The following is a 25,956-nucleotide window of genomic DNA, read 5'->3' as shown; positions in this document are numbered from 1 at the left end:
ACCTCCTCTCCTCCCTCCCCTTGGAACTGGAGTGCCTCCCCTTACCCATACTATCAGGCTAGCTGGTTGTGCAGTTGGCCCTGTCCTCCGTTTGTCCAGCCACCTTGTACTGGTTATATACCTCTGTACACCTCTATGATGACTCACTGCAGTGAAGGAAGCTGAACTGCCCTTGTTGTTTTCACCTTTCCCCAGGCCTTGCCTTCTTTCCTCTCTGACAGCCAATTGAAAGGCACAAAACATCCCCCAGTCAAGAGGCGAAGGAGCTGGCCCCCCAAAGGCAGTTTGCTGTGCAGCTTGCAGCAGTCTAGTGTCATCTCTGTGCCCCAACATAAGCCCCTCCAGGGAGAAGGGTGTGAACACAGTTTTCTCACTGGGTTCCCACCACCCACCTCCCATGTTAGGCACTTCCTCTGGCTTCAGGGGCGAAGGGAGGGAAATTTCCCTTCAGCTCAATAAACTGCAGCACCAAAGTGACTTAAAGTCCTGAATCTTTTGGTTACTTATTCTCTTGGCATTTTAGTGAGAGCCAAGGAATCTGTTTTCCATTTGCTGTACTTTTGCCGGAGACTGTAATTGCTCTTTGAACCTACGGGAGCAGGAAACGCATTAAAGGCCCGAGAGGACAGGGATTCAGTGCCAACCAGCACATTCCTCATCTCCTTTCATCCTGCAAGAGGAGAGTGCTTCTGGCTTCTCCAGAAGCGATATTACTAGATTTTGTTCAAATTTAAGGCTGATCTCAAGAGTTAACTGTAAGTAGTTATCATTACTCCTGCTATTATCATTTTTATGGTTATTACTATTACTAACAGAGCATTATCTATAGAGAGGTCACTACAGAAAACCCAAGACTCAAACTTGCCTTTTAGTACAGACAGATATTTAGTACAGACAGATATGACAACAAGAAACTCTAGGCTGAGGGTAGGTTGTGTCAAACCTATAAGAAGCGTGTGGAAAACTGTTGGTCAGAGCTGTTAAGGAGCTTTTTGAAGCAGAATGAGAAAGCTGCATATTGTAAGGGAAAGAAGAGCTACCTGTTCCAAGTAGATAAAGCAGGAAAAATCTCCCATGTTTGATGATGCAGCTGCCGTCCAACAGGAACTGTTCTGAGCAAAGAGCAATTAGCTGTGTCCCCCCAAAACTGCAGCTGGTACTCTACAAGAAGTGGCATAGTTCAGAAAAGGTAGGATTAATACTTTGCTGGATTAGCTCGGACATGCACCCTCTCTGCCAACTGCAGGTAATTTTCCAGAACGTGTTGCTGTCACTTTGCCTCTATATAACGTATCCCACAATGACTTACCACTGCTTGGGACCCTCAGCATAGCCAGTTGACCATGGCTGAGTCTGTCCCATGGAGTCTAGAGTAAGAGGGAGGGAAGCAGCATAGCACAAAGAGAAAAGTATAAGGCAGAGAAGGAATTTATAAGAAAACAAGGTGGACTGGGGTAGGACTTGGACCGGGAAGGCACAGATATTCTGAGTCTGGAAATTGAGAGCAATCTGATGCTGTGAAAGAAAGACAGAACAGCTGATTTTAAGGATAACCCAGCTGGAGTCTGAGTCAGTTCATTTAGCATACTCTACAATAGCTGATCTGGGCCAAATTCTGGCCACTGTGGCAGTTGCTTCCATATTGATCTAGTTGTAAAAATCTGCACTAAAGGTGATGTTATCAGCTAGTGAAAAGTCACCTCAGTGCATAGGAAAATAAGCAAAGTGGGTCTTCTAGAACTGGTGTCCCATCCCCTGCTGAAATGGTCTCAGGCAAGAACGAGAAAGCCACTAGGATATCCCACGTATCATGCAGCTGTCAGAATGGCCTTGAGACTTCTCTAGCTTATGCCTGGGACTGGCTGCTACCAAAGGGAGCTGAGAAGGCAGGTAACACTTTTCACTCAGAGATGTGGGCAATATTGCTCAGAGCTACAGAGACCTGTGTAGACGCCAGTGACAGCACCTCCCACACAACCCTAGCGAAGGCAATACTCAAAGAGGAACTGACACCTCCTTTATATATTTCTGTTTTCATGAGAAAGAAAGGAATTTGCTAGGCACTGATATGGAGCAAAGCCCATCATGCATTCTGTACATGTCCAATAAAGCCACATATTCCCAATTCACAATGGTCATGGGTTAGGAAGGACCCTTTGCTGAACATCACAGCAGCCATCTCACTCCCAATACAAAATAGTTCATGGGGAATTTTTTTCTGTGAGTAACCAACAGCTAATTCAACTCTGTAGGAATAACAACAATCAGCTGTTGAAAGTGGGAGCCTTTCTTGACAATTGTTTCACATACCTTTATCTCCAAATAATCTAGCATAAAGAACAAGACAGAAGCATTTGTTCCAATTCTTGGCATTGCCCAGATAGCTATCTCCTCCCTTACTCATTCTTCTTGTACTCCAGGTTATTATAAACAAGACACATATAACACACAAAAAGCCTGCATAAAAAACTTTTTAATGGTTATGGAGTCAAAAACTCAAAAAGTTAGGAAATCTAGGATTACAGTTCCCCTGGCAACATTTGTGTAGAGGGGTTATGATGCAGTCTTCATTTCAAAGTGCACAGACTAATGTTTCCTTGGGACCCTCCCTTGCTCCATGGGCAGGCAGGAGCTGCTCTGAGGGTTAGACATGGCTGTGTAAGCACCAGAACTTTTCTGCCAGACCCTTTGCCTTGTGTATTGCAGAAAGCAGACAGTGGTGAACAGTGGCTGAGGCAGGAAACTGCAGAAGAGTGAGTGTCATCTCACAACTTAAGCACTGGACTACTGCTGCCCTGCAGAGTTGGCCTGTGTCCCTGACACTGCCTCACAGCTCCAGTGTAATGCTGGGCAAGTTTCTTTGTGCCAGATTGCCTGTGGGCAATTGTGAGATGGCTATTCCTTGCTTTCTGAATGCCTGACATACCCTCTAGTCTGGGATCATTCTCTGAGGCCTAGAAGGGTTACTTTTAATATGAAATGGTTCCCTTATCCTATTTGCAGAACAGACTCACAAACAGTTCTGTGTGTGTGCGTGCATGTGTGTGTGCGTGCGTGTGTGTGTGTGCATGTGTTATTGGGGGTTGTTTCTTGGTAGAGCAAGGGTGGGGAAGGAATAGGCTCTGGTAATGGGTGTGCAAGCTATTTAAGGTGGCAAGTCAGCCAAAACCCCTGAATGATTGAACCACAGCCGACTTGCAAAGGGATTGAACACTCACAACAGCAACTGGGCTTTGTGCTTTGAATATAAAGTGCTTCAGTATGCTAGAAACTGTGAAAAATCCAAGTCCTCGTCATTCTGTACCAGGTACACAAAATCTTTTGACTCTACTGTTTTCATTAGTCAGCCTCTCATCTGCAAAATACATAATATCCCCTGTAGTTCTGTGGAAACAAATTCGTTGATGTTTGTGAAGCAGTTAGATATGATATCTTGCTGAATGCCATGAACTCAAAAGGGATTTTAGCCATTCTGTTTTCAGAGCATGGTTTAATTCCTGTGTACTGGAGAGGATCTAGGTCCATCCACAGAGCAGGAGGATAAAGCAAAGGAAGAAATGTTACTTTACTAATTGCAAAAATGAGGCAGGAATACTGTGAAAGGAATGATCTATACTGTGAGGCTCAAACATAGGAAATTAAAACCTCAGTGGCAACTTTCATAAAGGCACTTCCTCTAGGCACTTCCTGGCTTTGCAACTATAATAGTATTCTAGCATAGTTTTTGTGCCAGTACTATACATCTACAGTCATCTTGTTTTGTAACCTACCAGACCCTGCTGGCCTAAAACCTTCTCTACAGAAAACATTTTATTGTTTTAACTAATAGTCTGCTATAAACTCAATTAAACCAGGACAAATTTTGCACATAAATATTTTGTTTTGGAATAAGTGGTTTATTTGATTTGGCTTCCTTTGATTTGTTTGTAGAGGATTAAGTTATAAAATATTTGAGTCTCAGACATCTCTCTTCTACTTTATATTCTACAGACCCTTCTGGATGGGCTTACTAGCTTATCTCTGAGAAGACAGCAGGTACGTGTGGGAGTTGGAGTATGTTTGAGATGGCGGCTGATCACCTGTTGTTGCCAGATTTTTTTTTTCAGAGACTAGGTTCAGGAACCCTTCTGAGGTGGGAGCCTTTGAGCACAGGACATGTAAAATTTTTTTTTTGATTGAAAGCTCAAGACAATGTAATAAAAATAATAATTTTAAACTTTCTTGTTTTCTGTGTCTTATCTCAGGTTTCTGCTCCTTTTTTTACAGCTTAGAAGGAAAGGAACTGGATTCTTTCAGCACATGAAAGGTTTAGCACCAGTTAAAACAATGGCTTAGGACTTTTCTTTAGTAATAACCAGAAAACAAAGCTAAATCCTTTTGCAAAACAGCAAATTTAATCGGACAGGCAGCTTTGCACCAGCTTCCGCCAATCTGCTGCCCACTCCAGAGGCAAGGGAATCTAAAGAGCCAAAGATGGTATCCAAGGAGACTGGGCAAAGTTCCAGCTTGAGTCCGCCCAGGAGATAAAGGTTCTAGCCTTTTGGGAATATGCAGCAAAGTGTGTGACTGTCCCATTAGTACTCAATGTTGGGAAACTATTACAGGAATGTGTAGTTCAGCAAGCCTCTACACACAAGCCTCTGCTTTTTTCCCTTGAGATAAGATTTCATGTTATGAATTCTCAGGGTTTCCCCTATTTTGCTGAGCAGAGGAATCTTGGCTTAAGCAAGCAAATGATGAAAGGGGCCCATCATAGAGGAGACAGGCAGGCCTTGTCACCAGGGGCACCTGTATACCACCTGACTGTACATTAGGGAAGAGTTTTATAAAGCAAGAACCTGTCATCCTTGGCACAGCCATCCATGGAGAAAAAATACAGCAGTTTTAGTAGTCCCATTCGTGCTAACTTCTGCCTATCTGTCTGCCTACCACCTGAGCTGGGTGCTAACAGCAGCATAGCTGTAGCAACTCAAAGCTCAGGGTAGGCTGCAAAACCTGCCCAGTTCCCTGAGGGACTATGCCTGCTAATAGCTTACTGTGAACTCCAAGGCTACGCTTATCAGTACACAAACTAGATAGATAGTTTAAAGCTAGTATGAGCTTGTCTATGTGACCCGCAGGCTGGCCTCTGATTACAATGTCACTGTATGCTTAGCCTCCATGCCCCTCCTGGGCTGGTTCGTTTGACAAGCCACTAAATACACATAACACATTTTTGAAAGGAAGGAATAAAAAGCCCTCTCCATTCAGAAGCTAAATGGAGAAAAGCCTTGTTCAAATACAAGTGCACGAAAGGCTTCAAAGTTATTTCTCTTGAAAATGGCTGGAATATATATATTTTTTTTGCCTCAGAGCTTTTTCTTACTCTTTTTTTTATGTAAATACTTGCAACAATGGCTAATTGTCAGAAAAATGTAAGCTATTTCTTAGTGGGATTCTTGTCTACCCATTTCTACATTCCAAACTTTTGTCTTTAAAGCTGAGGTCTTGACTAAATTATACAGCTCAACACTGAGCTAGGTACTACCTCTCCCAAACCTAGTCTGTAGGGACTGAGAAGTATTCTTGTTAAGAGCTTAAACTATGATATTCTGATAAAATAATCTGCTCCAAATGACCTGTTCTTGGCGCTGGCAAGTAACTGTGTATATATGCCCTAAGTTATATTAATGTGGAAATAATAGATCACAGAGAGCTTGTAGTGTTGTATATATTACTTGCACATTTAGCCTATGGCCATGACATCATTGCTCTTGTTCTGGGCTGCAATGATGGCCTAGCCAAAAAGAGTAACTGCGAATGCACTGCATTGTTCTCCTCAGCTGCTAGGGCCATATTGACTTTGTGAATCATGCTCAGCATGCAGGGATGATACATCCAGTCATTAGTGTTACTAATTCCCTGGTTTAAGAAGTGAGTATTGCCTCTGCTAAGAAAACAGGAAAGGAATGGAATAGCTACGGAACGGTTCACAAACTCCTTAGCATCTTCTAGCCTTTCTTAGTTCATTCATCTGTGGCACAGATATAACAGTAGGATTTTAAATTGTTATAAACAGAGGATTGTCTTGAGGCTTATGTAGGACAACAATTATTTTTTGATGACTCCTGATGAGATGCTTAGCTTAGTTAGTTCTTAGTGTCACAAGACACACAGAACTAACATAAACACCATCTTTTCCTTTCTCTTTTGTTGTCCTGCCAGCAGGGAGGTCCAGAGGGATGAAGAGCTAGAAAGGGAGGACTGCTCTGCTGGATGGAGGGAAAGGCAGTTGAACAGACGGAGCTAAGAGGCAGGCCTAAAACCCATACTTTTTGATTTTTGCATGCTACTACATTTGGGAGGATTTGTGTAAGAAAGTAACAATAATCTCATCAGAAAATGGAGGATAATATGAATTTCAGTAAGTGTGAAAAGCTGGGACAAGCTGTGCATAAACATTCTGTTGGTAAGTGATCACCTTAGCTTCATATAATTATCTACAGTCTTGGGAGGCAAAAATGCAGCAAATTAGAGGGCCAGCAAAGTTCCTTTAAGAGGCTGTCTTTAAGCAAAAAAAACCCAGGACTCCTTGAAGATTAGGAGTGACTAGCAGGAATGGCAGGTGATGGGGGATGCTTAGCTGGGGTCACTAAGAGAAGCAGCTAGTGGAGTTGTAATGGCTACAAGAAGCAGCAAACTGGAGGGACTGGTCAGGGGTTCACACCTCAGCTGAGCTGCAGCTCTGAAGAAGCCTTTGCTACGCAGCAGGAGCCCCAAAATTTCCGGCTGAGCTGCAGCTCTGAAGAAGCCTTTGCTACGCAGCAGGAGCCCCAAAATTTCCGGCTGTGACTGGAATGTTTCTAGAGCAGGGGGAGGCAATGGTCTGTCTTAGCAGTTGCCCCAGCAAGAAATGAGAGAGGGCTTCACTGAATATTGGTGTCCTTCAGGAAAGGGGAATTAGTGATTGGCTGTTTCATTTATCTTCCTTTTTCCTTTTCTTCTTTCTCTCCAAAACAGTGTTGTTCTGCTAAGCCATTTACAACTTGTGAGCAAGGAAGCAGAGCTCTGTGAGCATTCAGTTTAATTTAATTCTCTCAGGTTGCGAGTGGGAACACAAAATTCTGTTTATTAGTGACCCCTAGAAATTGAACCCTGCCCTTGCTGCTGCCAGTCAAAGTCTGGCAGAAAGGGTACACTTTCTTCTTCCTTCATTTTTCTCTGAAGAGAGACTGGGAGGTTGGTATCACAAGACTGGGGGCTCATTTTATACAGAGGAAAAAAAATAAGATAAAGAACCTAAACACTTGACAGGCTAGCAGTTATTTACACCTCTGCTAAGTAGAGCCTGGATTCTTGGCTGCCTCTCAGGCATGCCCACCACGCGTGGTTGCAGTCCATGAGGGGTATGGGAGCTGGATATAAAATAACTCATTGGGTAGTAGTGCAAGTCCAAACACAGCAGCCTGGACTTCAGTGCAGGTTAAACAAGCCCAGGCAAGATCCTGGGGGAAAATGCAAGAGATGAAGCACACACCAGCACTGATACACTATTCTAATACCTGTGCTAGCTACGGTAACATTTGGTGGGTTGTATCCGCATAGATGCTGCCATGTCTCTGGAGGGCAATGCAAGGGTGTTCTGAATTTCACCTGGGGAGACTGAAGACAGGAAAGAAGCAGCTGTGGCTACGTTCCCTCTGTAAACAGGGCTAGAGGTATGGTGTGATCATGCCCTCCAGAAGGCATCCTACATTTGTACACCATCAGCATTGCACAAAGCCATCAGGAAGGCTGTTTACAGCCAGCCCATGGCTATCTGTGAATTAGCTTCTGTTCTGATGGCTCCTCTGGAGACTGCCCTTTCAGAGCAGTAAAAACATAGCCAGTTTGTTACATTTGCAGCCTTTGGACTCTAAGACTGATTTTAACTTTTCTGAAGGTAAAAACAGCCTAAAATGGGCTCTAACGTATCAGACGTGCTCTCAGGCCTGAGGGATTCTTTCAGTAGTAGTCAAGAATAGTAAAAATTCAAAAGCCCACTGAACCCTTGAGAAGGGGACCAGACAGACCGGTCTGAGGTTGCAATACAGCCCTGCAGGAGTTCATAATTCTTCTTGTGCTGATCCAGCCTGTTATGATACTTATCCACTAACACTGGATTGAAAAAAGGCTGTTGCCAACCTAAGAACAGGGGTTTCTCCATCCACGCTTAGTGCTAATATTTATCTGATGCTTACCAAAGACTGTGAGTACTCTTGCAGGTAACCCTTTCTCTGTGAAAGACACAATCATCTACTCTGCCATCATTCCTCCTGCTGTTTATACAGGGACCCCAGTGCTGTATGTTCCCACAGAAGCTGATCCACTGCGCACTGCATGAAGAGCTCAGTTCTGGCTGCAAAGAATTCCCTTGCTAAGGCAAGAGTCCTCAGTGGTACAAAAATTGCCAGAGCTGCCCCATTCATGTGATAGATGGTGTGCTGGGAGCAGGGAAGGGAAAAGCCAGACACACTACAGGAGTATCAGATTCCTCACACAGACTGACTCAAAGGTGTGAGTAAGAGAAGGCCACAGGGTGTTCTGAGCTGCGGTGGTACTGGCGCTTGGTTGAGGCTGATCAGGTTCTGGGGTAAGCAGATGACAATCCTTTCCCTGCTGCTTCCCTTCTCTGCCTCACCTTGGCTGAGGGCTGGACTCAGCACTGTTTCACTCTCATTTTATTCACATAGACTGGAATCTATTCCCATGCTACTCCATTCACATGGACTTGATTTAGTCATATGCTCCTCTATCCCAGCTGGAAGAAAGTGTTTCCTAAAGTTCAGCCCAAACCCTTTTTGCCATAATGTCCCCTTTGACCTTCATGCTTTTCCTGGATCCCCTTAAACGAGATCATAAGATGCCCAGCCAGCTGCACCTTCTACTTTCTGAAACCCTCCTTTAGAATGGCCTGTTCTGGTTATTTCCCACAAAGGGGAAGGCCTCATGTGTAAGATGCTGCAGAGAGCCTTTGCCCCCACCCAAAATCTTGTTTTTCAGAGTGACGCACACCCTGATCTGCTGTTACTTAATGTAAAGTGAAGTCACTGCCTTCCTCCCCTTCAAACTGCTCCACCCTCAGTCAGGAGGCTTGTTTCTCCACCCTTTGGCAAAACAGCTGTTTGGGGGTGGAGATGAGTTTAGGGGTGGTGTTGACCACCCGCTTATTTGGGGAAAAAAAAAAAAAAAAGTCCAGTCTTGTCAAAGGGCTGCTCTGGAGCTGGAAACAGGCCTGACACCCTCCCCTTCTTCATTGCCTGTATGCATTTCATGTGAGCACAAGTGAATAAGATCATTCATGTCAGTCTCTGGGTGTAGTTTAGGGTAGAAGGAGGAGTGTAAGCACAACACACCACTTGGCTGTTTTTTATCTGCTCATTTTCCTCACTGTGGAAGGAAGATGTCACTAAAACACCTGCCCCACTCCTTTGTCGGGCAGAAAGAAGAGGCAGAGAAGTTGGTTTGTAAGTGGTGTAATATGGGGCTAGGTTCCCTGCTCTGCTCAGACTTTGCTGATAAGCAGTGGGAAGAAAGAGAGTCTCTAGGAGCAGGCTGCTGCTGCATCACTTTGCCTTACCTCTATCAGCAGCGTGAATGCAAGTAGCCCAGAAACTGCCCTAAACATATTCCAGCTTCTCATAGTCCTGATAGGGAGCATCTGCCAACTAAACACAATGTGTTGTAGCCACTCTTCTGTCCCTCTCTTGACATGCCCTTCCCTGCCCGCTAGTGGCTATTTGACTGTTTGCTTGCTGGAGACTTTACTGCTTTGGAGACACCACAGGCAGAGGAGGGAGGCCTGGATTACATTCTCCATTCTTGGAGAGAAGACTGTTGACAAATAGAGCCACAACATCATGGGGAAGGCTTTTGGAGAATGTATTCACCCCAAGAATGGTACATCACTCTGGAACCTCTGCCTTTAAAAGGGGAAGCCTGCAAATGTTCAGAAAATAAATTGTATCATGTAAGGAAGCACAGAAAATGTGCAGGAAAACTGTCATAGTAGGGAGTCGAACTTTTCAACTGGTTTGTGCAGAGTGAGCAGTAGAGGGTGACAACTGGTAGGCACCACTCTCATAAAAGGACAAACAGATGGTGAGGGGTGGAGCGCAAAAATGAGGTCTGGCAAGTGAGGCAGCAGCTGGTAGGTCCTGTGGTCAGGGTGGCTGGCTGTCTTGGGTTTGAAGGACAGTGCCTTCACCTGCTTTACAGCATAGGAAGTTTTCTCCCAACTCTGTTGGAACTGGCTGTGGAGCTCCCTGTGTATGTAGCCACCTTTCTGCTATCCTCAGCTCCAGCCACTTCATACCAGTTCATGGCTTCTCTTCCACTCAGCTATGGTAATTAATATGTCAAGTTGCATTTTCCCCCTTTCCAGCCATTTCCTGTCTGAAATGGCCAGCCTACCATGCTGTTAGTTTACTGTGCTAACTCAGATGCTGCATGCTTATTCATTCAAAAAGAACCAACTCAAAAAGAAAGTGGTAAACAGAGAAACTAGGCATCACACTTTGTTATTTATTTGGAAGTAGCACCCCCCTCAAATACTAGCAACCCCTTTGTGCCAACTGCTATACAAGAATGGAACAAAAAGACAGTCTCCCAGAAGGATAAGGATTTTCATATAAGTCGAGACAGACAAAGTACAGAGAAATAATGAGCTAATACTAGTTAATGCCAATGGTCTAGGACTTCAGCTTGCCGTTGTTACAGAGCTCACATTCTTGGGTCACAGAAACTGTATGTTTGGGAAGGTTCAGTGGAAATGGTTTTGGGACTGTACCAAGGTCCTCCCAGAATTCCACTTTTCTTAGTCTTAGCCTCAAGGAATTTACAGCTGGCTCAGGCAGAGCTGGAAGTCCCCATGACAGGAAGGATTTTGTTGATATTCTGTCTTTGGAGGACGGTGAACTTCTCTGTGAAAGGCAACACATATACCTAGCCATGTCCACGGCACCACACCCGCTGCTCCTCCAAAGAGGATAGAGTTTCAAGGACTCACATGACTGTGTCCATCTGTCCAGGGATTATTAGGAAAACCTATAAATGCAGAGGGAGGGGAGTTTTCCTCCATTCATTCCTTTGGTTTGGACAGGACTTAATCTCTTTCTGAAAGTGAAATAAGCTGCTAAATCTGCTCTTAAAAATGAAGAGAATCTCTAGGAATCTGTGGAGCTCCCAAGGGATCTGTGAGCCAACCTGAGATAGCCCCTGTGCTCTCACATGTGCTCTGCTCACTGCTGGACTTCTCCTCAGTGTGAGGAGCCTGACTATACTGAATGTCTGCTACCAGTGATGCTGGCTACCGCTGCCAGTGTCCTGGCTGGGTCTTTGAGAGAGGGAAATAGCTCCTTGTTCAGCACAGCCTCAGCGAGGAAATACCTGCAGGGCATAAGGAAGAACCAGGGGCAGCTTATAAGGTCTGTGTAATATGCAGACTGTTTCCTGCCAGCGGGGGCAGTGAGTGCTACAGGCAGTCTTGTCCAAGATATTCAAGTCAGTCTTTTATTTCCGGTCAACAGAAAAACAGGGCGGTCTGCCCAATTAATAGTGATAAATCTGGCCTCTCTCAGCTCAAGAAATAGTGCTCTTCTGTCCTCTAAGAGAATAATAATTACCTTTTCCTCCTCTCAGTGCCAAGGTCTTTTAAAGATTCCTTATCTGTCTCAAAGCCTTCTTAAATCTATCAACTGAAAATAAGGTTCCTGGGCTGATTTCCAGTCCCTGGACTTAGTTTTTTTACAGAGCGGAGCCAGCTTCTATTCCAGATCCCTTAAGGGCCCATATGCTCACATGCACATCACTCTGAGCATAGACACTGGGCCTGCGGAGCATCCTCTGCAGATTTGTGTGTGGACAGGAAGGGAGATCAGGAGAGGAAATCCACAAGAGATTTAGGGGAAGGGAGAGTCCCACCTGTTGCTGAAGTTTATGGGAAAAATTGGTTAAAATAGGAAGGGTCATCCCAAACCTTTTACTTTCCTGTCTGTATCCTATGATACCTCTAGACACCAGACTCAACTATATGGCAAAGTCTGTGGATGATAAAACACTGGCATCACATCAGAACAGCAGTGTAAAGCAGGTGAGACTCAGACTTCTGTGAACCTTGCACTCACAATATGAATACCATCTGCTGCAAGCTCACTCCCACCTGGCATCATAGTATTATTGTCTTTTGCTCCTTTTGAGCCCTCCCTAACATGTACTGTATGCCATTTGGCACTTACTCCTGTCTGTTACGTATGAGGACAGTGCTTGGGACTATGTGGTTTTGGTCTTGCTACAGACAGCAGTGCCAATAAATAATGAAAGCATCTCAGTCATAGTCTGCAAAGGAAAGCCAGTGTCCATAAGATGATAAAATCTTTGGTGGTTACCATAAAATTTTCAAGAATAAGTAATTCCTCTCATACACTTAAAAAAATGCAAACTTGGTATGCTAAGAACTTCTAATATGAATATATCTCCCTTATTTGGAAGAAAGCAAATGGTGCTTCCAGTTTCCCTGATCCCACTTCATTTTTGATATTTGACCTGCAGATTAGAGGTTTTCACGTCATCTGTCAGCCCACAGAGAGTATCTCGAGGTTCAGTGTGTGTGAGTGATAGGAAAGGGACATTAGGAACAGGCCAGCCACAAATAGCTAAAATTAGCTCTGAGAACTGGAGTGCTGAGGTCTCTGAGGAACACTAGTCAAAGACAGAAAATGGTTGTTTGCTACACTCCCACTTATTCTGCTGCCTCTAAGGACTTCTGGCTCACATCCCCACCCTGATATCACACACAACTATTTAAGAGGAGTTCCCCCACCTCTTCCCCCTCCACTGGCCATCATTTTCCTCTTTTGTAACTTCGGTACAGTGTGACATAGGATTCCTGATCCAGCAGCAAGTTGCTGATTGGAAACAGGAAAGAGGGGGGCCTATTCAGAGCTCAGCCTTTGTGATAACATGAACGTTCACACCCACGTGCAGACAGGGATGCTTCTCACATATGGCAATGATCAGCAGCTCCCCCTCTTTTTTCCCCTTTCCTCATCCCAAAAAGGGCTTACAAAGCCCTAGAGGGGTCCTGAATCGAGTTAGAAGCAGTCTTTAGAAAGCACGGCTGTGTGAGGCCTCAGTTATCAGAGAACACGATTTCTTGCATAATTCTTTTAGATTTTCAGAGGCCAGTAAATTTGAGACTGTAAATCTTCATGTGACCAGAGCATATGGCCTTAGAATAAGACATGGAGTGAATTACAGAGAGACAGCCTATCTTTTGCAGAATCTGATTAAGGGAATCCTTTGAGAACTATCCCTTACATGCAGTCATAGGCATGGCTTTAAAAGCTGTCCTCCTGCCTTCTTCCTAGCAATGCTCGACGGAATAAGTTTTTTTGCAGCACCAGCTTCTCCCCTCTTCTCCTTCCTATTCTCAGAAGCCTCTTCTCAAAATCAAACTGAATGTCTATGTGTGCCTGTGCTTCTGACTTTAATTTCAGGACACAAATCTTGATTGTTTAAAGTATTCTTATTAATACATGTGGAAACACCTTAGCTGAGTTGGAGGCATTGTCTTAGTTGAGAAGCTAGGCTGTATGTCTACAGGGAAGAGAGGGAAATGCTCTTGCATTCACTGGGAATAAGATTTTGCTTTTTCAAGCCAACTCAGGTGCTATTTGCTTACAGCCATGCACAGCTAACGCTACACGTGCTTCAGGCTAAGCTGACATTCTATAGGATGTTCAGTGGTGAAGGTTTATTCTGCACCTGGAAACCAATTTAAAATCAAGTAACAATTCCCCTTCCAAGCTTGTTCTTCCTTCCTCCATGGACCAGGCCTATTTTCTTTTTGGTGAGTTTCTTTCTTTCCTGCTTCTCCAGCAGAATAAATTTCCTGAGAGAAAAGGTGACTTTATGTAACTATTGGCGGGAGAAGTAGATCCATCAATAGTTCATTTAATTTGAACAACAGTGGAAGAGGGAATTGCAACAATTCTGGAATTGTTATAGCTATATCTATACTGTAAGATAAAGGAGATCAGATTAATGCCTTCTATTCTAGCTGCTCTAAGGGTTTGTCTGCAATGGGTAGACCATTCTTCCTTGTCCTTCCCGCTCACTGGAGTAAGCATGGTTCCACTAAACTTGAACTAAGAAAAGAGGGAGCAAGATTTAAGTTAAAAAATGCTCAGTTGAAATTTACAGAACATGAAGACACTGCTAAAATGAAAATGTCTAATTTTCATACTGTCAGGTGCAAGGGAAAGTCTGCTGGAGAGCCACTTCTCTGTTGGTACAAACTGTTGTTGCTCAGACTCTTTGCCTGTGTTTTCTGTGAGGTATCCCATGAGCAAAACTGTAGATTGCTCTTGTGCACTGCAGAACCTGTACATTGAGAACACTTTCCCTCAGCTCCTCAGCTAGGTGTCTAGGGAGAGCCCTCCTTCCTCCTTGGCTGGTGTGGTGGGAGCTCAACCTCCTCTTGCAGTTGGTTTCAAGCACTGCTTAAAATCACAGTTGCAGATCCTGGGAGATGGGAAGAACAGGAACTATGTTGAGGAGCAATCCCCCAGCCACCTGCCAGCCACAGGAATGCCAGTCACTAGATATGTGGAGATGATGGTAGGAGAATGGGTAGTGCTGGACTAGTGTTGGACACCCAGTTCCACCAGAAATGTTCCATATCTCTCTGGCCACTCAACTCTTAGCAGTTGTGATGAACCGCTACCCTGGAGCAGTGCAAGGTTCCCATAGCAAAGTGCTTGTGCTAATGCTGAACCCCTGGCCGACACTCCGGGGAGATTTGGTGGCACTGTTACTAAGAGCAGAGCTACACACAGGTATTTTTGTGTTCAGGACACATGTTCAGGCTGTGGTACCTTCATATCTCAACTGCTGGTGCATAATCCATACATCCATTCATCACCTTCATGATTCCTGCCAGCTTCTAGGGTAGTCCTCATTGCTGCCTCTGCTATGCATTTGAAGCTCCTTTTTCTGGCTAGTACCAGTAGGATGCAAGTACATTTACCCACACTGTATGCCTCCCCTTCAGAAGAGCATCTCCACTGTGTGCCACATGCTGCTCTCGCTATGAACTAGGTTGAAAATTGAAAGGAGTTGAACTCTGCCAGTGTAGGATACTGCTTTTTTAAGCCTCTGCTACTAAAGCATGGGATCATGATCCCAGGAACTCTGCCAGTGTAGGATACTGCTTTTTTAAGCCTCTGCTACTAAAGCATGGGATCATGATCCCAGGCCCACAGTCCCTGGTAAAAATACTTTCATTCAGAGCAGAAGAAGAACAGAGAAAGTTTTTTCTGTTCCTTTTTCTTGGCTTGACCTCCAGCCATGCTATATCTGGTTACAGTTTAACTCCTACTGCACAATACCTGTTATCACTTGCAATGAAATGGAAACCACAGCTATTTTGATAAATGAACAGAAAGGTTCTGTAATTACACTGTGACATCTTTCAGTACCTTCGTGTCCCCCACTGAAACACCCCACCAAAGCACATAGAGAATCACATCTAAAAGACAGTACAGGGCTTCTGATTAAAAGAAAGGGGAATAGGGTCTGTGTTTTTTGCTCTGTCTTCAGTGGAAAAAAAACACTACTTTCACACATCTATGCTAAAGGAAACACTGATCTTTTCACTCCTAACATTAATACACTAGGTGTGGAACTCACAGTGCAGACTTGAAAATGTCCTTTAATGAGTATATTACTCTTTGCTCAGGAAGAGCAAGATAATAAACAAATGACAGAATCCACACTCCAGGCTGCATATCTATCATCTCCTCATCTTTTGTGTCACCCTATATGCAAAGATTTATGGAGCAAAATTCCAAAACAGTGAGGAAACAGAAGTGCTGCCTTTTGCTCCAAAGGAGAAAGAGATCTGTCCTTGAAATTTCACATCAGAAATCCCCCAGTTTCTTCTGCCCTGGACTGTGGGTCTGTGCGGGAGGGCTCTGCTGTAACTGAGGCAGCCTGTTGCTCTTTAGAATCTAGCAGTGGTTTGGGAATACAGGAACAAAAGCACTGAAAAACCCAAACTGTATTTTAAAAAATCTCATGCCACAGCAACCATCTGTGCTGGGATCTCCATGCACAGGGACTGCCTCTAGCTTTTGACACCCATGTGGTGATACGCTTGGCAGGAATCACTGAGTTTATTTTCTGTTGGGATACTATCCTCATCATTAGAGACCGTTCTTGTAACTAACACTTTTGTCCATAGTTTCAGGTGAGAAACTAGTAACAGCTGGACTATGGGGATGAAGCTAGTGACTTATTCTTGCAGGAAGTTTTTGCAGGTGTGCAGGGAGAGACAAGAGATAGTAACTTCTCCTGCAGCTGCACCTGTTCGGCAGATAAAGAGATCCTTCCTTTAGACCTGACAGCCTGACACTGTTTCCAGGTTCATAATTAATGTAACAAAAAGAGGGATGTCAGCTCCCTGGTGCTCCTTGTCTTTCTGCCTTTCACAGGTATGGTGATTTTTGAGGATTTTAATGTGCTTTAAAACCAGTGGCACATTCTAGGGGCTGGTTGGCCTACTGAATACAGAGGGACTGCATCTCTGCTAGCCTCAGCTGACAGTCAGGATGGTCTAAGACGGCAGCTGGAGATACAGAATCACTGTCTTCTGCCTGGGATCTATCTCTATCTCCCTACACTCCAGCAGGGTTGTGGAGACCACTGTATCCTGCGCAGTGTCCTTCAGCGTGTAGAAGGGAAGACAGGTTATGCTGGGGGATCAGGGAATGGGCTCAGTCAGTGTCCACAGAAGGCTGGTGAGAGGCAGGGATGTGAGGGAAGAACAATTTGGTTGCTCAGTGGGCTTGCCAGAAGGGTCATATCCTCAGGCCAATCAGATCCCATCCCAAGACAGGCTGAATTCAGCTCACCTGCCCCCCCCCACGGCAGTTCATCACTGCAAGAAGTCTGGCCACCCTTTGAGAGAATAGGGATGCAGTGCCTTCTCCTCACACCATTTCCCAGCCACCTTCAATGGCAAAAAAGGAAAATAGGAGAATGAAATTCTGGACTGTGCTGAGAGGACTGAAGAGCAACAAGATGCCCCCTTACCACTGCCAAATACGGCAAATCCCATCACAGGCAGAGCAGCCTTCTGTGAGCAGAGACTTGCCAGTTTGGTAGGCTCTCTGCCTTCTAAACATTTGGGGCGGGGGGGGGGGGGGGGATTTGGACCCCTGCAAAAACACCCAGTGACTGCAGTGGCTGGTACTCAAATGTAAAGCTTCTCTCATGGGAAGAGATATTTGCTACACAGTACATAGGAGGAGGGACTCTGAGTAATTGATATTACAGTGAGGAGGTAGGAAACATTCCCAAACTTTAATTTAGGCAACACATTAAGGCTACGATGAAAGAAAGCAATGAGATCTCTGATGACCATCCTGACCTTCAGCCTCTCACCTCACCCTAAGGAAGGACTGTGCAGAACCTCCTGCATAGGTGTTCATGGAATTGATCCAGAGACCAGATGTTATTGCTTTTCTGTGTCTACCCCTTCTTCCTCAAGCTTCCCTCCCAGGCCTCTACAGAGATAATGTTTTCTTCAAGTAATGCTGATAGAAATGTCAAACCTTTATTACATTTATGAATCTGCTCATGAACTCCACTGGCCACAATGCCACAGAGCCGCCTTAAAGCTCTCTTAAATATGCAAGGCATTCCAGTCATTTTAATTACTGTGTGTTGCATAAGCCAGAAACCAGTTCATACAAAGGAACAACAGAAAAGTGATTTTCAGTCACTCTCACTCTCTCCTCTGCTTAGTGCCAGTCTCCAAAGCTCTGGGAACACCAGCTCTTATTACCATTTGAAGCACTTCATCTATTTGAAATCTCTTTGTTCAGTTACTTAAAACTATTGATGCAGTTTAGAAAGGTTTAAAAGGAAAAACAAAACTTCAATTTGGGAATGGCTACAGCAGCATGAAAGCAAAGCAAGAGAAATGGAAAAACTTATTATAAACAAAAATGAGAAAAAATTAATTGCTTGGAATGAGGCACAGGCAGGTAGAGCCAAGCAAACCACGCAACCACCCTCCCAACTCTTGTCAGACCATCTAATCACAGCCTCCTGGCTTGAACCCTGCATGGTACTGAGCCCTTTGGCCCTGATCCAGAAATGCACTTAAGCTTGTATTTAACTTTATGCATGTAAATGGTCCTGTTGACTTCAGTAGAGCATCTTGTGTGCTTAAAGTTGAACATGTGCCTTAGTGTTTTGCTGGATTGGGGCCAAAGAGCTCAGTCATGTGCAGCAAACATTTTCAGCTTGATAAGGCTGCTAAGACATTTCCTCGTTGCCCTTCTGCAGCTGATGCCACGACACAGCCTGACTGGAGGATCACCACACTACTGAGAGGACAATTTCATATTCTAAAATCCTTTATTGTAGAATATTGCTGGTGACACATGGTGTCTGTGGTCTACTCCCAGACTGGGTGCTGTCTATATGCATAATCTGTAAAGGATCCTTGAGAATTAAACCTAAATTGTTAAGAGTTGATGAGGGTTTAATGGCATATCAGTAATTTAAAGCTTGGGAATGGGATAGAGGATTACCTGTGTCTGGCTTGCAGACAGGAAGGTGACATAATTCCTTTGCAGCCTCAGAAAAGGAGATCAAATGAAAAATTTCAAGCTATATAGAATCAAAGAGATTTTCAAAGAAACACTTTTCTTATTATAAGCAGCATATGAAGATCACTGGTATAAGGAAGGAGTTAACAGAGGAGAGTTTTTTCCAGCCTCTTTTACACATGTAAATCATAGCAAATACGAAATTTTTAAACAAAACAAAATCTTCTTGAAGGATAGTGTCAGAAAACACAGTCAGTCTGATCCATACAAAAAGAAACAGAAAATCAGGAAATCATAGAATCTTTTGCTAACAGAATGCAAGACTGCTGCAGTAAGGTTTACTGTCCTACAATGCATATGAGAAAGTTGCAAAAAGTACATCGGATGGCTCAGAAAGGCACCTATCCTTTGTCAACTGCTGTATAAAAGCAGAAAAATGATGACATCTCCTAAGGGTTTGATGCTGAGCTGGTGTAAAAGATACGAAGGTCTCCAACTTCAAGAAGTTTTTAGGACAAGATGGGACTTCTGAACAACTTGGCAGCTGAACAATTTAGAATGCTAATGGCAAGACTCCATGTTCATGAATCAAGTCAAGTTACTGTGGAAAAGCTAAAATGGAAAAATGCCCATACTTCAGAAGCATTTTAAATTAATGCATTGTTCATGGAGGTGGCAGGACTAATTAAACTGCAGGCTGAAGTCTCCTGACTTCACTCATGCCTTGCCCAGTCTAAGCCAGCTGAGGTCTGGTGAGGAGCCGGAATGTTTTTAGCCCCTGTATGTGTCAGGCTTTTTTGGGGGGGCAGGGGGAGTGGAGAGTTTAATCTGTCTGCCTGTCTGTCTGTCTTTCTTTGACTAGCAGTTCCTGCAGTTTGATTAAGCTCTTCTGTACTAATTACATTCAGATGCTTTTGTTATTTCAGAAGCAGCTTTCTGCCAGTGCCTGGTCTCCCTCACATTTCGTTGTGAAAGGTGATCAGAAGAGAAGTGAGTACCCTTTTAGTTCATTTACAGGAAACCCTTCCACCTCTTGCAGGAATATCCTAAAGTGTTTTAAGCTCAGGCACTGCAGCTAGCTCTGGGACACACAAATCAGATGGTCCTTTCCAGTAACAAGCAGGGCTTGCAGAAGGAAAATGATGCTGTTAACATGCTCCTGCTATAAATCACAGCGAGAATTTATGGAGGCAGAAGGTAGTAATCTCACCTGAAATTTAACCAAGGCACCCAGTTTCATATTCCTCCAGTTGCAAAGAGTGGGTTCTTCAGTTACTGTAGGGAACCTAGCTTCATTCGCATGAACGCAACCATCTCTTGCAGTGCAGTGCCCCCTAGCACTGTCTCAACACATTCATGCAAGATTGAGGAAAGAAGGCCACTTTACTCAGTCAACAACACCTGCAGGACATGGCTTTCCCTAGGAATTTTCACACCAACTGTTGACCCAGCCCAGTCATGCTTAGCTTGTGGGATCCGACAAGATCACAGCATGAAGTGGTGTGGCTGCCCAGTAAAGCAGAGAGATCCTTAATTGTGTTCAACAGTGTGTTCTTGGTGGAGGACTGAAATAACATAGATTTCTTTATTTGGTGACATAAACCAAATGTGAACTCTAATTTTCTCATATGAAGATCAAGATCTTTATTTTCTGTTTCCTTTTCTACTACAGCTTTTCATGGCCATAAAAGGCTTAAAGTTTTATCTAAGCAAAGGAGCTGAATGCTGATTTATTTTATTTTTTCCCTTTGCAGTTTCTCCCACACAGACAGGGCATAGAGTTCTAAGCAAGAATTCAGATGGAGTTCTCCTTTCAGTTCCTCCGTTGGCTTTCTGTGCTACTTTGACCCTGTATCAATTTCTTTTCATATAAACAGACAATCAGACCCCCTGCCTGGCTCTTCCAGAGTGCCTTTTACTGATAGGTCTCAAAGTGAAGGTTGGCCAGACCTAGCTTTCCTGAGTATTATTTACCTGTAATTCACAAAAATAAAGCATTCTGGTTTCCATGTATGAAATGTACCCTTAAGAGGCAAATAAATATTGTCATTATTGTACAGTATCCAGTCCTGGCTGAAATACTCGCATCCATACTAGCATAGAGAAGGTCATCTCTTAAAAAAAAAATACCTAGGTGTCAAAAAAGCAGGTGAATCAGCAAGGTCCCAAATGATCAAACACAGGTACTATTACTCCGAAAATGCTAATACATGAGTTTAAAAGCTTCTGGATCACCTATCGGATTGTGGTATGTTAGACAGTGGTAAGCCTTGACACAAAGATAGCTTGAACACCATCCCTTCCAAACAGATGTGCTCTGCTCTGCCACTAGATCAATCTGTGGCACTCCTGGAAAGTAACTGTAGACTACTTCTCTGGGTTATATTTGAAAAGTGTACCAGCTGTGGTGCTCAGCGCAAGCTTAGTGTTACTTTAACAAACTTGGTCAGTCTCACTGTAAACCAAAGCTACTTCCGTGCCTTCAAGAGCCCTAAATAACTTCAGTAACTTCTAGTCCCCTTCTTTTCCCTTTTCAGAAACTGAGGAGGTGACTGAAAAGTTTGTTTTTCAGTTTGTTCCTGTTTCCAGTGAATGTGTCCTACCTCTGAATATTAGAGTCACTCTTAACACTTAGACAGCACCCAATATCTTCAAAGCTTATTACAAAGTATTCAGCTCATTAGTCCTCAGAACACCAAGAAAGGTGTTATTATAGAAATGAAGAAACTTAGAGGAGCTGCTTGGCCAGAGACCAAAGGGAGCTGGTGCTGGAGTTGTGATTAGAATCTAGTTGAATGTGGGCCAAACTCTCTCTTATTTACACCAATGTCAAGTTATGGAATAACTCCACTTTCTCAGATTCTGATCTGAGATGCTGATAGACCAGGTGTATTATGATGTTGGTGATATCAAACATTTTACAACAACAACAACAGAAAAAAAGAGAGTGCCAGACATTCTTCTTCCGTGTTATTCTGCTGAGGTCAGTGGAGTCGTTCCTTGTTCACACCCAGTAAGGTCGAAAGCACGCTTCAGCCTGACGGACTCAGCTTCAACTGTAGTACCTTGGCTAGAGAGTTCAATTATTTAACTAGCTTTTGTATGGGGTTTCTCATGTGCAATTTGGAGCCAAAGAAGTCAGGCACTGAAGTGTCTAGATTGAATATCCTGTTTAGTGTCCTGCGCCATAGGTACTTATATAACCCACTATCACCATAATACCATCTAACCTTTTAGTGTGTTCACTAACACACGTTCCTGTGTGCTAGGAAGCTCCCATCACTATTATTCCCATTTCACAGATACGGATTTAAGGTACAAGAAGACTAAGCTGTCACACTGGCTGTCTGTGTCACAGCAAGGAGAAGAACCTGCATTTTCCACTCTTAGCACTGTAACCTTGATCTCTACTAGCAACACCCATCTTGAAGCTTTTGCATACTGATGTTCCAAATAAAAGTTTGTGTTTTCGTAAGACTAGAGGTTTTAATGTTATGTGGACCATATGACTAAAGAAAAGGTGTAGGCAGGCTGTGCTTCACCCAGATGGAGCAGAATTATAAATCTAAAGACTTAGCTGACTATTTAGAAATTTAGGACAGCTGGTCCCTGGCCTTTAATACCGGCATAATTTATAACTAGACATGCTTAAGTCTTGTAAACCCCATGGAAAGTACTCTGACATTATATACATTGGTTTGATACTGTGATTAATCACCCCTCGGTTCCCTTTGCAGGATAATAAGGCTGTCTGTATCTTGCAGCTGGCAATCTCCTTCCTTACAGTCCCAGCTCTACTATAACATTTACATTTCTACAGCTGATAGAAATTTACAGTTCCAAAAGGGGATAAGGGAAAACAAAACAAACAAGACTTTTCTATAAATTCCACTAAAGCTGCACTGCTAAAATATACTCTGAGATTAAATGTTGGGAGTGCCTGGGTAGATATGACACTGCTTTTTCCAGCTTGGTTTCAGCAGTTTATGACCCCTCACTGACTGAAAGTCTTGAGAAGGGGAAGTGATGGGTGGTGGTGGTGGGGTTGACAGGAGAAGAAGGAGCATTTGAGCAGGATTAAAAACCACAGCATGAAATCCTGGTTTACAGTTCAGCTAGGTCTTGCCCTTCTTTTCCTCCATCCCTTTTTCACTGCTTATTGAAAGATGGAAAAAAACAACACTCTATATTCCCCTTGTGTTTTCTGATCGCTTTCTGAAAGCCATTAAAAATATTATTTCCTTTTATCTCCTCCAGTTTAAAATCAGCTTACAGCTAGCTTGAGATCGTTTCGAGGGACAGAGTCCAAGGTTTTCAAGCAAACAACAGATCCCGCGCGTGTTTTCAAGGCGCCTCTTTGCATCTGCCCTGCCACAGCGGCGGGGAGGAGGGCGCCGCGCGGGGAGGCAGACCCTCACTGCGGGGGCACCCCTTGGGCCACAGCCCTAAGGGCACCCACGGCCTCGGGAAAGCTACTCGCAGATACCCTCGGGATGAAATCTGTTTTGTAAGGGCTTCAACCCCTAGCAGCCGCGGGGAGGATTTAGACCGGGGGACGTCTCCTCAGCGCGGCCGGCTACCTGAGCCGCCCGTGTGACAGGGCGCGCGCGGCACCCAACTGCTCAGCCAACCGCCCCAACTGCCGCCGGCGCGCGCTCTCCCCGCACTATTCCCTATAAGGCGCTGAAGCCCTGGCCGCGGCCCCGCCCCGGCCCGCTGGCCTCTCCCCGCCGATGAGGTAATGCGGGGCTCCCATTGGTCGGGGGCGGCGGCGCCCCCGGAGCCCGAGAGGGCGCGATCGAGGCTATAACTCCGCGCACCGGCCCGCAGCGGCGCAGCGCAGCCCTGCACCGCACCGGCAACACACAGTCGCTGGGAGCCTCGGACCTGCCGTGCCGTGCCGTGCCGTGCCGTGCCGGCTGCGCTGCCCAAGCGAGCGATAGAGGGACAGTGCGAGGAGGGAGGCGCGGCGCGCGGGCTGTTAGGCAGCGAGAGTTAAAGTCAGGCAAACAAGCAGAAAAAAAAGCGGCAGCTGCAGCAGCGGCAGCTCCCTCTTGCCCACTTGCAGGAGTGAGGAGGCGCGTCGCGGGCAGCATGACGGCGTGGCTGAGCTTCCTCGTGTTTCTCTGCAGCTGGAACCTGCGGGACTTGGTGGTGGAGGCTTGCACTTGCGTCCCCATCCACCCGCAGGACGCTTTTTGCAACTCCGACATCGGTAAGTGCCGGCCGGTGTCCGCCCTCACCCGGCAGCCTCCGGTGGCGAGGCGACGGCCGGGCCGGGCCGAGGTGCCTGCCCCGCTGCCTGGGGCCCGGGGCTCCGTGCGGGGGAGCCGCAGCCCCCTCGCGCGGGGCGGTGCGGCGCCGTCTGGAAAGTTCTGCGAGGCCGCGAGGGGGCACGGGAGGCTGCTGGGCTGCGGCCGGTGTTTGACATCTCTTACTTTTCTCCCGGGGGTGGGGTTGGGAGGGAGAGGAGGACGCACACCCCTCACTTCTCTAAGGTGTCGCCCCGGCCCCTCTGTGGGACGGTGAGGGACTCCGGTGCTGTCCCCGAAGGACCGGCCTCCTAGCTGCCCGCTTCTCCGCCACGACTAAACGTTTGTCATAAAAGCACTAAGCAATCCAGCGAAAGCGGAGGTGGGGAGGATTAAGGCGGTAAAGGATGCCCTGATGCTTCGACGTGTGTGTAGGTTTGTAGCTGCCTCATGCGCCCCTGTTAACCAGAGGAGAAACGTGCGGTGGTGGTGTCCCCGCAGCCCTCCCGAAGGAAGAGCGGGCAGTGAGAAGTGCTGCAGGAATTAACACTGGGCAGCAGCTTTCCCAAGGCAGCAGCCTCTCCAAGAAAAACAAGTGGTGCATACTTTCAAGAAATCCGTAATTGTAAGAGTGGCTGGTTTCCTACAGCAAGACAAAAACAAAATTGAAGGTGTGGGCAGCCAAAATTTCCTCCACAACCTGGTGCCAATTAAATAATAGAAGAAAGGATTAGGACAAGTTCTCTCAAGCCAGGAAACTGCCTGTGGTGATCAGGGTTGGAAGGTGCAGCTCACATAGGCTTGTGGTGCTGTGCCTGTAACTTCGGGAAGGGCTGGGAAAGCAAGTAACAAGTGTCTCCACATTTCTTGCATGTTATGTTGTGATCTCTGCAGCTTTGGGGGATCCTAAGTTTGTGAACATGCTTTTATTTTTATTGAAACATTTTTTACTGGATTCTTGCTGATGGTCTCTGTTATGGGTTTTAGCATCCCTAGGTGTCTCTGCTAACTTTAGATATGGGACAAGAGGAACACCTGAAATATCTCAAAGGAATAGGTGATGGAGACTCCAGTCTCAGGTTCTTTGGTTTGTTTGCAGCCAAGGCTGGTTAACCAAATACCATTACTGTTTGGCAAGTGTCCGGTGGCAAAGTATATGAAATCAATTAGTGGTGTCTTTTAAGATGCTACTGGATAGATGTCCATATAACAGTAAATACAGGCTGTCACATTGGCAGTCCTGAGTGGACTGCATGAATCAAGTCTTCTTGCACCTCTATAGATTGTTTTAGTAGCACAGTGTCAAGGCGGTTAGGGGACTTCGCACTGCTGATGCCCACACTTTGCTGACTCCAAATGGAGTCTGCAAAGAAATCCACATGGCAACTGCTATGCAAGTTAAACAGAAAATAATACTCACTGCAGCAGAACACTCATTACTATGGACCCTGTCTGTGACTCTTTAAAGTTAGCCAACCTTACTGGCAAAAAAATCTCTCTCCTGCCTTTAACTCTTCTCTACAAAAACTGCAGTTATGCCTGGTTGTTCATGTCTAGTTTATATAGTATATCTGCTCTTGAATTCCAAAAAAAAATTACATGTTAAAAGTGCTGGGAAGGCTACAGTGTCTCAGTGATGATAGCCTGGAAAATGTTTATAAAATAGCTTTATACTGGGGAATCCTTCCAGGAAACTGCACTATTTAAAGTTCTGTTGAAGACATTTATTACTGCTGTTTTCTTAGTTGGGATCAGTAACTGTGTCACCTAAGTGACAACTGCCAGGGAGATTGTCCTTTCTATTGGAAATAAGACTGAGAAACCAGTTTTTCCACAGATAAAGCTGATGACTGCATGTGACCTTCATTTGCTGCATTCTTGGAGAAGGTGTACTTCTACTTCCTTTCTTGATCTGGTCAGGTCATGTTATACAAGATCAGGGGTAGTTTTCAGTTTCATTCAACTTCTTAAAATGGAGTTAAAGTTTTTTTTTTGTTGTTTTGTTTTGTTACAAATACACACTGAGAGTGTGTTTTTTGCCAGAAACATCAGTGACTAGGAGTCTG

The 25,956-nt window shown here is 44.9% G+C and overlaps 2 protein-coding genes and 1 long non-coding RNA gene across 3 annotated transcripts in view; 2 read left to right on the top strand and 1 right to left on the bottom strand.

Annotated features, from left to right (window-relative positions):
- SYN3 (synapsin III) overlaps window positions 1-25,956 on the bottom strand; it is a 204,043-nt gene that overhangs the window by 67,715 nt on the left and 110,372 nt on the right. The gene's annotated exons all lie outside the window — the stretch shown is intronic.
- LOC135328557 (uncharacterized) lies at window positions 576-22,104 on the top strand. Its single transcript, XR_010389568.1, has 5 exons — window positions 576-755; window positions 3,991-4,035; window positions 6,208-6,448; window positions 19,565-19,628; window positions 21,941-22,104. It is a non-coding gene; the product is annotated as an uncharacterized LOC135328557 (long non-coding RNA).
- Window positions 23,418-25,956, top strand: part of TIMP3 (TIMP metallopeptidase inhibitor 3) — a 41,083-nt gene continuing 38,544 nt past the window's right edge. Inside the window, exon 1 of the mRNA XM_026118007.2 lies at window positions 23,418-23,853. Within this exon, the coding sequence (XP_025973792.1) occupies window positions 23,733-23,853 (121 nt within the window). The 5' untranslated portion in view covers window positions 23,418-23,732. The remainder of the gene's footprint in view (window positions 23,854-25,956) is intronic.

Source organism: Dromaius novaehollandiae, chromosome 1 (assembly GCF_036370855.1).
Source record: "Dromaius novaehollandiae isolate bDroNov1 chromosome 1, bDroNov1.hap1, whole genome shotgun sequence".
In the NCBI taxonomy this organism is placed as follows: Eukaryota; Metazoa; Chordata; class Aves; order Casuariiformes; family Dromaiidae; genus Dromaius; species Dromaius novaehollandiae.
The sequence above is the reverse complement of the archived record's forward strand: the minus strand, read 5'-3'. Positions and strand labels throughout refer to the sequence as shown.